The 15,263-nt window shown below is 39.0% G+C and overlaps 1 protein-coding gene across 6 annotated transcripts in view; it reads right to left on the bottom strand.

The window, feature by feature from the left end:
- Nucleotides 1-15,263, bottom strand: part of FRY (FRY microtubule binding protein) — a 423,367-nt gene that overhangs the window by 123,695 nt on the left and 284,409 nt on the right. For all 6 annotated transcript variants that reach the window (XM_032611303.1, XM_032611301.1, XM_032611304.1 and 3 more), the window contains 2 exons: nt 11,311-11,482; nt 9,956-10,088 (listed from right to left, as the gene is read on the bottom strand). In XM_032611303.1, the coding sequence (XP_032467194.1) occupies nt 9,956-10,088; nt 11,311-11,482 (305 nt within the window). The remainder of the gene's footprint in view (nt 1-9,955; nt 10,089-11,310; nt 11,483-15,263) is intronic.

Genomic DNA, 15,263 nt, shown 5'->3' with positions numbered 1-15,263 from the left:
GTTAAAGCCTAGTGATCTGATCGTTCATGTGGGGCACAGAGTCTTTTAAATAGCTCTCCTAACATGCTCACCAGATGTCTTAAACAGCTGGGATTATTTTCATATCTGTTGGAAAACAGATGACCCTGCCTGGCCTGAAGTGTAAGGAAAATTCTGCCAGCCAATAAAGCAGGCTTACAGGACTGGCAGACTTCCCAGCTGATAAAGCAAGCCTAGATTAGAAACTCTAATTGGTGCATGGTTTCCGTTTACTGCAGCCCTGTGCCTGGGATTTTATAGGAAGCATCTGAGTCCCCCAAATAGCATAAGTTTTATTAACAGATATTATATAATTATTACTTACAGTCATTATATTATTATACTTACTGCTACTATTATTATGATTATTTGCCAGCATAAAGCACAAAAGGGATGAGGAATGGAAACAGAGCAACACAGAATGCTTTATTTTCAAGTGCATACTTCTAAGCAAGGCCTGGAAAAACGGTAGGCCAGCCTCAAGTATCAACTCCAATAACTATTTCCATTAGTGTGGTGTGGACCTCAACTCTCTTTTCCTAAATGCTTACATGATTGTTTAATGTTTCTCTTTGTTTTTTCTTTTTGTATTTAACATCCTTATTGGAGTATAATTGCTTTACAATGGTGTGTTAGCTTCTGCTTTATAACAAAGTGAGTCAGCTATACATATACATATACTCCCATATCTCCTCTTTCTTATGTCTCCCGCCGACCCTCCCTATCCCACCCCTCTAGGTGGTCTTAAGCACAGAGCTGATCTCCCTGTGCTATGCGGCTGCTTCTCACTAGCTATCTATTTTACATTTGGTGGTATATATAAATCCATGCCACTCTCTTACTTCATCCCAGCTTACCCTTCCCCCTCCCCGTGTCCTCAAGTCCATTCTCTACATCTGCGTCTTTATTCCTGTCCTGCCCCTAGGTTCTTCAGAACCACTTTTTTTAGATTCCATACATGTGTTAGCATATGGTGTTTGTCTCTTTCTGACTTACTTCACTCTGTATGATACTCTACGTCCATTCACCTCTCTAAAAAGAACTCAATTTCGTTTCTTTTTATGGCTGAGTAATATTCCATTGCATATATGTACCACATCTTCTTTATGCATTCATCTGTTGGTGGACACTTAGATTGCTTCCATGTCCTGGTTATTGTAAATAGAGCTGCAATAAACACTATGATACATGACTCTTTTTGAATTATGGTTTTCTCTGGATACATGCCCAATAGTGGGACCGCTGGGTCATATGGTAGTTCTATTTTTAGTTTTTTAAGGAACCTCCATAATGTTCTCCATAGTGGCTGTATCAATTTACATTCCCACCAACAGTGCAAGAGGGTTCCCTTTTCTCCACACCTTCTCCAGCATTTACTCTTTGTAGATTTTTTGATGATGGCCATTCTGACTGGTGTGAGGTGATACCTCATTGTAGTTTTGAATTGCATTTCTCTAATGATTAGTGATGCTGAGCATCCTTTTCATGTATTTCTTGGCAATCTGTATATCTTCTTTGGAGAAATGTCTGTTTAGGTCTTCTGCCCATTTTTTTTTTTTTTTTTTTGTGGTACGCGGGCCTCTCACTGCTGTGGCCTCTCCCGTTGCGGCGCACAGGCTCTGGACGCGCAGGCTCAGCAGCCATGGCTCACAGGCCCAGCCGCTCCATGGCATGTGGGATCCTCCCGGACTGGGGCACGAACCCGCATCCCCCGCATCGGCAGGCGGACTCTCAACCACTGCGCCACCAGGGAAGCCCTCTGCCCATTTTTGGATTGGGTTTCTTTGCTTTTTTGATATTGAGCTGCCTGAGCTGCTTGTAAAGTTTGAATATTAATCCTTTGTCAGTTGCTTCATTTGCAAATATTTTCTCCCAGTCTGAGGGTTGTCTATTGGTCTTGTTTACGGTTTCCTTTGCTGTGCAAAAGCTTTTAACTTTCATTAGGTCCCATTTGTTTATTTTTATTTCCATTTCTCTAGGACGTGGGTCAAAAAGGATCTTGCTGTGATTTATGTAATAGAGTGTTCTGCCTATGTTTTCCTCTAAGAGTTTTTATAGTGTTTGGCCTTACATATAGGTCTTCAATCGATTTTATTTTTGTATATGGTGTTAGGAAGTGTTCTAATTTCACTCTTTTACGTGTAGCTGTCTAGTTTTCCTAGTACCACTTATTGAAGAGGCTGTCTTTTCTCCCTTGTATGTTCTTGCCTCCTTTATCAAAAATAAGGTGACCATATGTGCGTGGGTTTATCGCTGGGCTTTCTATCCTTTTCCATTGATCTATATTTCTGTTTTTGTGCCAGTACCATACTGTCTTGATTACTGTAGCTTTGTAGTATAGTCTGAAGTCCAGGAGCCTGATTCCTCCAGCTCCATTTTTCTTTCTCAAGATCAGTTTGGCTATTTGGGGTCTTTTGTGTTTCCATACAAATTGTGAAATTTTTTGTTCTACTTCTGTGAAAAATGCCATTGGTAGTTTGATAGGGATTGCAATGAATGTGTAGACTGCTTTGGGTATTACAGGCATTTTCAGAATGTTGATTCTTCCTATCCAAGAACATGGTATATCTCTCTATCTGTTTCTATCATCTTTAATTTCTTTCATCAGTGTCTTATAGTTTTCTGCATGCAGGTCTTTTGTCTCCTTAAGTAGGTTTATTCCTAGGTATTTTATTCTTTTTGTTGCAATGGTAAATGGGAGTGTTTCCTTAATTTCTCTTTCAGATTTTTCATCATTAGTGTATAGGAACGCAAGAGATTTCTGTGCATTAATTTTGTACCCTGCAACTTTACCGGATTCACTGATTAGCTCTAGTAGTTTTCTGGTGGCATCATTAGGATTCTCTATGTATAGTATCATGTCATCTGCAAACAGTGACAGTTTTACTCTTCTTTTCTGATCTGGATTCCTTTTATTTCTTTTTCTTCTCTGAGTGCTGTGGCTAAAACTTCCAAAACTATGTTGAATAGTGTTGAGAGTTGGCAACCTTGTCTTGTTCTTGATCTTAGTGGAAATGGGTTCAGTTTTGCACCACTGAGAACGATGTTGGCTGTAGGTTTGTCATATATGGCCTTTACTATGTTGAGGTAAGTTCCCTCTATGCCTACTTTCTGGAGGGGTTTTATCATAAATGGGTGTTGAATTTTGTCGAAAGCTTTTTCTTCACCTATTGAGATGATCATACGGTTTTTATCCTTTAATTTGTTACTCTGGTGTATTACATTGATTGATATTTATATATTGAAGAATCCTTGCATTCCTGGGAAAAACCCCACTTGATCATGGTGTATGATCCTTTTAATGTGCTGATGGATTCTCTGCTAGTATTTTGTTAAGGATTTTTACATCTATGTTCATCAGTGATATTGGCCTGTAGTTTTCTTTCTTTATGACATCTTTGTGTGTTTTTGGTATCATGGTGATGGTGGCCTCATAGAATTAGTTTGGGAGTGTTCCCCCCTCTGCTATATTTTGGAAGAGTTTGAGAGGGATAGGTATTAGTTGTTCAGTAAATGTTTGATAGAATTTGCCTGTGAAGCCATCTGGTCCTGGGTTTTTGTTTGTTGGAAGATTTTAAATCACAGTTTCAATTTCAGTGCTTGTGATTGGTATGTTCATATTTTGTATTTCTTCCTGGTTCAGTCTCAGAAGGTCGTGCTTTTCTAAGAATTTGTCCATTTCATCCAGATTGTCTGTTTCATTGGCACATAGTTGCTTGTAGTAATCTCCCATAATCCTTTGTATTTCTGCAGTGTCAGTTGTTACTTCTCCTTTTCCATTTCTAATTCTATTGATTTGAGTCTTCTCCCTTTTTTTCTTGATGAGTCTGGCTAATGGTTTATCAGTTTTGTTTATCTTCTCAAAGAACCAGCTTTTAGTTTTACTGATCTTTGCTATCCTTTCCTTCATTTCTTTTTCATTTACTTCTGATCTGATCTTTATGATTTCTTTCCTTCTGTTAACTTTGGGGTTTTTCTGTTCTTTCTCTAATTGCTTTATGTGTAAGGTTAGGTTGTTTATTTGAGATGTTTCTTGTTTCTTGACGTAGGATTGTATTGCTATAAAGCTTCCTCTTAGAACTGCTTTTGCTGCATCCCATAGGTTTTGGGTCATTGTGTTTTCATTGTCATTTGTTTCTAGGTATGTTATGATTTCCTCTTTGATTTCCTCAGTGATCTCTTGGTTATTTAGTAGTGTACTGTTTAGGCTCCATGTGTTTTTATTTTTTACAGATTTTTTTCCTATAATTGATATCTAGTCTCATAGCATTGTGGTCAGAAAAGATATTTGATATGGTTTCCATTTTCTGAAATTTAACAAAGTTTGATTTGTGACCCAAGATATGATCTATGCTGGAGAATGTTCCATTAGCACTTGTGAAGAAAGTGTATTCTGTTGTTTTTTTGGATGGAATGTCCTATAAATATCAATTAAGTCCATCTTGTTTAGTGCATCATTTAAAGCTTGTGTTTCCTTATTTATTTTCAGTTTGGGTGATCTGTACATTGGTGAAAGTGGGGTGTTAAAGTCCACTATTATGATTGTGTTACTGTTGATTTCCCTTTTTATGGCTGTTAGCATCTGCCTTATGTATCGAGGTGCTCCTATGTTGGGTTCATAAATATTTACAATTGTTATATCTTCTTCTTGGATTGGTCCCTTGATCATTATGTAGTGTCCTTCTGTGTCTCTTGTACTAGTCTTTATTTTAAAGTCTATTTTGTCTGATATGAAAATTGCTACTCTAGCTTTCTTCTGACTTCCATTTGCATGGAATATCTTTTTCCATCACCTCACTTTCAGTTTGTACGTGTCCCTAGGTCTGAAGTGGGTGTTTGTAGACAGTATATATACAGGTCTTGTTTTTGTTTCCATTCAGCCAGTCTATGTCTTTTGGCTGGAGCATTTAATCCATTCACGTTTAAGGTATTTATTGATATGTATGTGCCTATTACCATTTTCTTAACTGTTTTGGGCTTATTATTATTCTTTATTATTTATTATTATAATAGGTCTTTTCCTTCTCTTGTGTTTCCTGCCTAGAGAAGGTGCTTCAGCATTTGTTGTAAAGCTGGTTTGGTGGCGCTGAACTCTCTTAGCTTTTGCTTGTCTGTAAAGGTTTTAATTTCTCCATCGTATTTGACTGAGATTTTCAGATTTTTCTGAAATCTGAAAATTTTTTCAGGTTTTTCCTTTTCCTCACTTCAAATATGTCCTGCCACTGCCTTCTGGCTTGCAGAGTTTCTGCTGAAAGATCAGCTGTTAACCTTATGGGGATTCCCTTATATGTTATTTGTTGTTTTTCTCTTGCTGCTTTTAATATTTTTTCTTTGCACTTAATTTTTGATAGTTTGATTAGTATTTGTCTTGGCGTGTTTCTCCTTGGATTTATCCTATATGGGACTCTCTTCATTTCCTGGACTTGATAGACTATTTCCTTTCCCATATTAGGGAAGTTTTCAACTCTAATTTCTTCAAATATTTTCTCAGTCCCTTTCTTTTCGTCTTCTTCTTCTGGGACCCCTATAACTCGAATGTTGGTGCATTTAATTTTGTCCCAGAGGTCTCAAAGACTGTTCTCGATTCTTTTCATTCTTTTGTCTTTATTCTGCTCTGCAGTAGTTATTTCCACTATTTTATCTTCCAGGTCACTTATTTGTTCTTCTGCCTCAGTTATTCTGCTATTGATTCATTCTAGAGAATTTTAAATTTCATTTATTGTGTTGTTCATCATTGTTTGTTTGCTCTTTAGGTCTTCTAGGTCCTTGTTAAACGTTTCTTTTGTTTTCTCCATTCTATTTCCAAGATTTTGGATCACTACTATCATTACTCTGAATTCTTTTCCAGGTAGACTGCTGACTTCCTCTTCATTTGTTTGGTCTGGTGGGTTTTTACCTTGCTCCTTCATCTGCTGTGTGTTTCTCTGTCTTCTCATTTTGTTTCACTTACTGTGTTTGGGGTATCCTTTTCGCAGGCTGCAGGTTTGTAGTTCCCGACGTTTTTGATGTCTGCCCCCAGTGGGTAATGCTGGTTCAGTGGGTTGTGTAGGCTTCCTGGTGGAGGGGACTGGTGCCTCTGTTCTGGTGGATGAGGCTGGATCTTGTCTTTCTTGTGGGCAGGACCGTATCCAGTGGTGTGTTTTGGGGTGTCTGTGACCTTATTATGATTTTAGGCAGCCTCTCTGCTAATGGGTGGGGTTGGTTCCTGTCTTGCTAGTTGTTTGGCATAGGGTGTCCAGCACTGTAGCTTGCTGGTCGTTGAGTGGAGCTAGGTCTTATCATTGAGATAGAAATCTCTGGGAGAGCATTTGCTCTTTGATGTTACGTGGAGCCAGGAGGTCTCTGGTGGACCAATGTCCTGAACTCGCCTCTCCCACCTCTGAGGCACAGGCCTGATACCCTGCTGGAGCACTGAGACCCTGTCAGCCACACGGCTCAGAAGAAAAGGGAGAAAAGAAAGAAAGAAAGAAAAAAATAAAATAAAATAAAAAATAATTGTTAAACATGAAAACGTTAAAAAGTCATAAAAAAAGAAAAAAAGAAAGAAAGAATAGAGCAACCAAACCAAAAAACAAATCCACCAATGATAACAAGCACTAAAAACTGTACTAAAAAAAAACAACCAGACAGACAGAACCCTAGGACAAATGGTAAAAGGAAAGCTATACAGACAAAATCACACAAAGAAGCATATACATACACACTCACAGAAAGAGAACAAGGAAAAAAATATACATATCTATATATTAAAAAAAAAGGAAGAGTGCAACCAAATCAATAAACAAATCTACCAATGATAATAAATATTAAAGTAAGATAAACATAAAACCAGAAACAAATTAGATGCAGAAAGCAAACCCCAAGTCTACAGTTGCTCCAAAAGTCCACCACCTCAATTTTGGGATAATTCGTTGTCTAGTCAGGTATTCCAGAGATGCAGGGTACAACAAGTTGATTGTGGAGATTTAATCCACTGCTCCTGAGGCTGCTGGGAGAGATTTCCCTTTCACTTCTTTTTTCGCACAGCTCCTGGGGTTCAGCTTTGGATTTGGCCCCCTCTCTGCGCATAGGTCACCTGAGGGCATCTGTTTCCTGCCCAGACTGGACGGGGTTAAAGAAGCAGCTGATTCAGGGGCTCTGGCTCACTCAGGCTTGGGGGAGGGAGGGGTACGGAATGCGGGGTGAGCCCGCAGCGACAAGGCCGGTGTGATGTTGCACCAGCTTGAGGCACCATGTGTTCTCCTAGGTAAGTTGTCCCTGGATCACGGGACCCTGGCAGTGGCGGGCTGCACAGGCTCCCGGGAGGGGAGGTGTGGATAGTGACCTGTGCTTGCACATACTGATTCTTGGTGGCTGCAGCAGCAGCCTTAGCATCTCATGCCTGTCTCGGGGGTCTGCGCTGATAGCTGCAGCTTGCGCCCGTCTCTGGAGCTCATTTAGGTGGTGCTCTGAATCCCCTCTCCTCATGCACCCCGAAACAATGGTCTCTTGCCTCTTAGGCAGGTCCGGACTTTTTCCCGGACTCCCTCCCGATTAGCTGTGTTTCACTGGCCCCCTTCAGGCTGTGTTCACGCCGCCAACCCCAGTCCTCTCCCTGGGGTCTGATCTCCGAAGGCTGAACCTCAGCTCCCAGCCCCCGCCCGCCCCGTCGAGTGAGCAGACAAGCCTCTCGGGTTGGTGAGTGCCGGTCGGCACCGATCCTCTGCGCGGGAATGTCTCCACTTTGCCCCCCGCACCCCTGTGGCTGCGCTCTCCTCCGTGGCTCCGAAGCTTCCCCCCTCCGCCACCTGCAGTCTCTGCCCGTGAAGGGGCTTCCTAGTGTGTGGAAACCTTTCTTCCTTCGCAGCTCTCTCCCACGGTGCAGGTCCTGTCCCTATTCTTTTGTCTCTTGTTTTTTCTTTTTTCTTTTGCTCTACCCAGTACGTGGGGAGTTTCTTGCCTTTTGGGAGGTCTGAGGTCTTCTGCCAGCATTCAGTAGGTGTTCTGTAGGAGTTGTTCACCGTGTAGATGTATTTCTGATGTATTTGTGGGGAGGAAGGTGATCCCCACGTCTTATTCCTCTGCCATCTTGAAGATCTCCCTATCTCTTTGTTTTTAAGAGATGTAGCCATGAGCCATTTTCCACTCAGGGATCTGCTTCAAAGTCTAGCATGAAAACTATTTCTAGCCCTATTTGGGGGGGCGGGGCATCTTAAGACAGTTGAATAAGAGAAAGTAAAGAATCACCTTAGAAAAAGTTTAAGGTATTGTGAAAATACAAATGAAATGTTAACATTTACATTTAAACCTGTACCTTTTATGGTTTTGAATGTCTTGTTTTGGTCCTGACCCTGTCTTATGATCTCTAGATTATAAACATAGTTTTCCTTTGAAGGCCTTTCATTTCCTTACTATTTTAGAGGAAACAACAATATGGCAGCAGTATTTTTTTTTTTTTTTTTTTGCAGTACGCGGGCCTCTCACTGCTGTGGCCTCTCCCATTGCGGAGCATAGGCTCCGGACGCGCAGACTCAGTGGCCATGGCTCACGGGCCCAGCCGCTCCGCGGCATGTGGGATCTTCCTGGACCGGGACACGAACCCGCGTCCCCTGCATCGGCAGGCGGACTCTCAACCACTGCGCCACCAGGGAAGCCCTATGGCAGCAGTTTTCAAAGCATTTCTTACATTTTCTACAGTGTAAACTGAAAACTGCTTTAATATGTTCAGAGAGTATGCAGTAAGGAGGTTAAAGGTTATGGACAACCTGGTAATTTGTTAGGTAAGGACCAGATCTGTAGACAAGATAGTTAATGTCATTAACTTTGGTCAATTTCAATTCTGCTATCATTTTGGTTGAAAAATCTAAAGCTACATGCTCTCCATATCATTTAAATGAAGTGACTGGCAAGCTGCAGGATAATATACATTGTATAACTCCATTTTTGTAAAAAAAAGAAAATGTATATATGTATTTGGGCTGACATTGGGAAAGGTCTGGAAGAAATCACCCTGAACCAAGGAATGGATGCAGATTTCAAGTGGAGCTCTGTGGAGGAGGCTTTCATTTTAACTTGCCATACTGCTAAATATGTACTTAAAATAATTCTGTATTTTTAACTTTTCATCATGTTTTGTCTCACTGTAGTTTGTTTTTGACATACTACTATTGTAGTAAAAATATACACCCATGATATGAACTTCCCTATATAGGTAACAACGTTCCAACTAACTGTGATATTTGGAATTGGACACACTGAGTGACAAAGAAAATTTTCCTAATTGTATGTTTAGAAATGTATGCCACAGGTGCCAAGTATCATTTAATTCATAGTTCAACAACAAAGTCCAAACTGTCTTAAAACAGTCATAAGCTAACCTGCGTTCCTGCCATAATTGATCACAAGCAGCAAAATCAAATTGTGTGAGTTTCTAATGAGGAGCTCTAATCACAAATCTAGATCTTGGATTTTGGCTAAGAACATCTGATTTCTACATTCTAAGCTACAAATGCATTCTGAAAATCCAGTATTTCTATGACACAGTTACATAGAGAATATTAAGCAGCTTTAACTCTCACTGTTCAGGAACGCTCACTAGAAACAAGTAAACTTGAGATTCATAAAGATGGAACGTCTCTAAACTGGTGATGACGCTGTATCACGTGGGCCTGAGAGCAAAACATTACTTCTGAAAATGTGGACCAGTAAAAGTGTCTTGGGCCCATTTTCTAACTTACTGGCCTAATGATACTTGAAATATTATCAAAACAGATCAATCTCAGGTTTGACTTTATTTTTACAGTTAGTCAAATATTATCAAACGATGTTTTTACTATCCCTAACACTTCTTAGAACTCGGACTCTAATAACATGAGAACAAAATAAAGGGGAAGAACCTCTGCTGGTGTCTTTTGGTTCATTAATCCTTCATTGAAAACTTAGTCCTCGCTGTACTCACGTGATCATGTCTTCGGGTTCTTTGTTTAACATCTGGACGTTAGTTAGCATCATACACCTTCCTACTTCTTTATCAAGGTGCCTTAAAATGTTGTCCACAGCTTTTCGTACTTGAGAGTAGTATAATGACATGCCTAAAAAATACGCATGACAGTTACATCTGTGACTAAATCTATCAAAGCGTGAAATCCCGTTTTGTTCATCCTCTGTGATATATTTTTACTGAAGATCTTCTGTGGGTCAGTGAATTCTCTGAGCAGAGTCCAATTTAATCTCTTATCTGCAGGACCCTTAGCATAGTACCCACATGTAGTGGGTGTTCCCGAAAGAATCATTTAAGTTTAACACATAGGAATTCTAATACTTCAAAGGGAAATATTTTCCAGAAGAGTAAAAATAAACAAGGAAACAGAAAGTTCCACACTAGAATTTTTAGTTTTCTGGTTAGTATAAAAAAATTCAGCATAATGAGTGGTTATGTGAATAAAAGATAATTCTCATCCGGGGTTAGAATTTTAATAACTTTATATTATTCTCTGAAATATATGTGTGGGTTTTTTTAGTAAAGGCAACAAATGATTTCACATCATAAATTTTTAAATGAAGAAAAATTTACCTCAGGTATATTATTTTTACCACTCTCATTAATACAGTGGAAGAAAATGTGTACAGAATATGTATTTCGTATTGATATTTTTGAACTCATTTAAGCATTGCATAACTAAAGATAAATATTTTAAAGGAAAAAGTTTCCTCATATGTTTCCTCTAGGTCTTTGGAATCCAGAAACTAACTTAACAAGTTTGCAGTAGGTTTCTAAATTCAGGAACTTGGTAAAAGAGAAACAAATGCAAAAGATCATCTCTTTGGGTTAAGATAGTTAAATTAAAAAGAAAATAATCTCATGTAGGCTAAACCCACAATATACCCTGGCATGTATGGGACTTGGCATGTTTAAAACACAGATTAAACTAATTTTACTGAAAAAAAATAGAAGAAAAGGAACTATAAAAATGAATGAATATATTTATATGTTTGCTTTATAAACAGGATTATCTACCAAAGCACACAGATGTCTTAGAAATTTACTGTAAACTGCAAATTATCAATCTCAGAAGTTTGAAAAGACCACAGATAAAAATCTAACATTTAAACGGCAAAATGTTTACCAGGAAGTTCCAAAGAGTTTAAAGGGCAGTAAAACAAACCACAGCATGAATCAGAACAGTTAATGTTGACATGTCTCATCAGCTACTTTTATGAAGATTTTAAAACTATATCTCACTAAGGGTAAGTGTCTATTGGTCATTTTAAAGGCTTAATAAGGCCCAGTGCAAACGTATCTTTGAAACCCACCTATCATTTTGGCTTCCTCTTCAGTTAGTGTTTTACTCAGATATGTCTTCTTCACCCTCAGTGTGTTTCCTGAAGGGAGAACGGCTCCGGTAACTGGCATCGGAGGTTCCCCATCTTTCTGCTGCAAGCTATCAGCTATGACCAAGAATGCCCGTAAACCAATGTTCATCCTCTGTAAGAGACAATATGTTCATGGTAAAGAGAAAGACCCAATCATTGTTGTGAAATTAAGCCATCAGTCTTTCAAAAGAAGTTAAGCATGGTTTGCCTTCTAGATTAGCGTGGGAAAATCACTTAAAAGCGTTTAGGCCAAACCTAGGAAAATGAAATTAAGTTTCTGACACTCTTTGTTGCTGCATCACAAGAAAACAACTGGGAAGATTTTCACCAAACGTGGAGGGTAGGTTTGAGATGGTCAGATTCATTCTGTTTGGGGGATCCTGGGTGCACCTCCAAGGGATAGGCAGTCACCCTTTGGAGCAGCTGCAACTAAGGTAAACTGAGGTCAACAAAAATCTCTTTGTCTCCTGGGAGGAGACATGTGTTAACTCACAAAGACTGAATGAAAACAAACGGGAGTTCCAAATGTGAATCGTAAAAATGTAAGTCGTCTGCTCTGAATTGCAGGCTGTTGACTTTTGATTCACAAAGGCTGGCAAGTTTGAGAATACATTTAAAGAATTCGAAGCCACAGAACCTGTTACTTATAAAAACACATAAACTCATAAGAAGAAATGTCATTCTGGGCCAGATCATTCTCTTCCCCAGGCTCAGATAAGGCATAATATTGGCTCTGAAAGATGACTCAGTAAGAGAGTTGCTCCCAGCAGCAATAATCTTAAAAGGTCAGAAGGTACTAAAACATCCGTAGTTCCCTAAACAGCCATGTGTAAACACTTACACTCATATTTTCAAACGACATCAAGTAATAAGTTCCCTAAGTAGACCGCTACCTAATGCAGAAAATAATTACCGTTACTAAAAATGATAATCTAATTACGATTTATTGAGTTCTTAAAATATATCCAGAACTGCTCATTAACTCTCATCTTTAAGATAGCCATGCAAGGAAGGTATGATTATTCCCATTTTTCAGGTGAGGAAACAGAGGGCCACATAACTAGTAGGTGGGGAGCTATACATTCAAGTTGGGTTTGCCCGAATCACCTATTCTGTAGTACATGTTTATATCTTAGAACATGAAGTAATATCGACTTCTAAACTATTTATTCAAGCTTCAAGGAGTAGGGGTATTTCAACCAGGGTGTGGTAAACATTTCTCTGGCCCATTCATACCCAATCCAATGTGTATTTTATGATTTTATGGTTTTCAGTAATATTCTTTCTCCATTTTCTAAAATGAAAGAGTATTCATTTTAAAAAGTTTAAATGTATATTAAAGTCCATTAGTTTCCTCACTTATTTTAGTAGTTCTTTCATGAAATGTTTTCTAGATTTGTGGATATTTTTCAAGACACAGCATTGTTTTGGGTGAGGAAATACAGTGTTTAATACAGGAGATGCAGTATCAATAGGATGACTGTGAATTGACTTAAATGATCAAGCTTCAATTATTTGCAAATGGATTATCCAATTTATGAGCCATCCTTGCCAGTTCTCTTAGTTTTCCTTTTCTCTGAATAATTCTAAGGGCAGAAGTAAGTTGGGATAGTTTGGGAAATATGTTTTTAACTTAATTTCAAAAACAATTTCTTCTTATGTTTTATATAGCTCTGCATCATACCTCTCCTTCTATTATCTGTCTGGTCTTGAGAAATTACTTAACTTTTCCAAGTCCAAGTCTCAGCTTCCTTTCTGTAGAATGAGAATAATAATACCTATTGATCATATAGGGCTATGGTGAGGATTAATACCTGAAAAGTTCCCGCTGGTAAATATATATTGTAGGCTAGAATCTCCACTGTTTTCTACTGAAGTCAAGTTTATTGAGATATAATTCTCATATAGTAAAATATACTCCTTTTAGTTGTACAGTCCTTTGAATTTTGAGAAACATATATAGTCAGGTAACTATCATCACAGTCAAGATATAAAATATTTCCATCATCCCCAAAAGTTCCTTTGTGCCTCTTTACAGTCAGTCAGTCCTCTCCTCCAACCTCAGCACCTGACAATCAGTGTCTAATTTCTGCCTATAATTTTGCATTTTCCAGAACGTGATATAAATGGAAGCAAACAGACACAACCTCTTGTGTCTTGCTTCTCTCACTTAGCTTAATGCTTTTGAGGTGTTGCTGCAGTATCAGTAGTTTGTTCCTTTTTATGGCTGAATAGTATTCCATTGTGTTGATGATTCACAAGTTGTTTCATCATTCACCAGCTGTTTGAACATGAGTTGCTTTCCTGTTTTTAGTGATCATGAATAAAGGTGCTATAAATGTTGATACAAATCTTTGTGGACAAATGTTCTAATTTCTCTTGGATAAACACCTTGGGGTAGAACTGCTGGATCATATGCCAAGTGTATGTTTAACCTTATAAGAAATGGTTGTACCATTCTGCATTCTCACTAAAACATCAATAGTATAAAGTTCCAGTTGCTCTGTATCCTTCTCAGCACATCTCACTGTGGTTTTAACTTGCATTTCCCTAATGACTAAGGATGCTGAACATCTTTTCATAGGTTTATCGGTCATTTGTATCTCTTCTTTGGTAAAGAGGCTCTTCATTTTGTCCATTTAAAATATTGGGTTATTGAGTTGGGAGTTCTTTATATATTCTGGATAGAAGCGTTTGTCAATACGTGTTTTACAAATATTTTCTCCCAGTCCGTGGCTCTACACTTTATGAACTTTTAAAGTGCACACTTTTGTATTTTATCAACTTTTTCTTTTGTAATTTATGCTTTTTGTATCTTATCTAAGAAATTTTTGCCTACCCAAAGGTTGCAAAGATTTTTATCTTCTGTTTTCTCCTGGAAGAGTTACGATGTCGGATTTCACATTTAGGCTTATGATTCATTTTGAGTTAATTTCTCCTGACAGGGCAAATTATGGGTTGAAGTTGATTATTTTGCAAGTGGATTTCCAACAGTTTAGTACCATTTATTAGAAAAACTATCCTGGGAATTCCCTAGTGGTGCAGTGGTTAGGACTCTGCGCTTTCACTGCCAGGGGCCAGGGTTCAATCCCAGGTTGGGGAACTAAGATCCCGTACGTCACACGGCGCAGCCAAAAAAAAAAAAAAAAAAAAAAAAAAGACTAGCCTTCTCCATTGAAAAGCATGAAACCACTGTTCCCAAGCAAGAGAAGGCTCTTTAGTACTTGGGCCATGGGCCTCCTTCCAGCCACAATGCCCTGAATTTGCACTGGCTTTGTACCCCTCCCATTGGCCCACTGACCCTGGCTGCAGCCATTCCAGAAGCCTGTGATGTCATTAAACACCAGACAGAAACTCCCATTTGGGGGCTTGTTGGGCTGTGCCTACATACCTGGCAACCTTAGCGCCAAGAAGAGAATTCAGGGTGTGGTGGGAAGAAGCGTGAGTGTGCAAGGAGACCTGGGTTCCCCTTGCTGCTAACCAGCTGCCTGTTCTGAGCCTCTGGGCTCTGGGTCTCCTTCCTCACTGACAGAATGAAGGAGCCAGACAATATCATAGTGATGACAGGAACAACGTTTAAACATTTTTTTCTGGTGTGCAATTTCTTTCTTTTTTTGCTTATGAATTTGTAATATCACGATGATTCTGTGAGGTGATCTAGAAAAGTAGTCTGTCCCTAATACTAGTAAAAAAAGCTGAAGTTCAGAGAGGTCAATGTCTTACAGCTAGTGGTTAGGACTCTGCACTTTGTTGGTGGGAATTCCCACCAACAGTCTTTTCTGAAGTTTAAAATTGAACGTGCTTTTCATTTGCCTAAGCCGCCCCCGCCATGAGGTACATCATACCCATTATACACTCATTCCCATGATCTGCCTGGCCCTTGAACTGTGATG

The sequence above is a fragment of the Phocoena sinus genome, chromosome 18, assembly GCF_008692025.1.
Source record: "Phocoena sinus isolate mPhoSin1 chromosome 18, mPhoSin1.pri, whole genome shotgun sequence".
NCBI classification, from domain to species: domain Eukaryota; kingdom Metazoa; phylum Chordata; class Mammalia; order Artiodactyla; family Phocoenidae; genus Phocoena; species Phocoena sinus.
The sequence above is the reverse complement of the archived record's forward strand: the minus strand, read 5'-3'. Positions and strand labels throughout refer to the sequence as shown.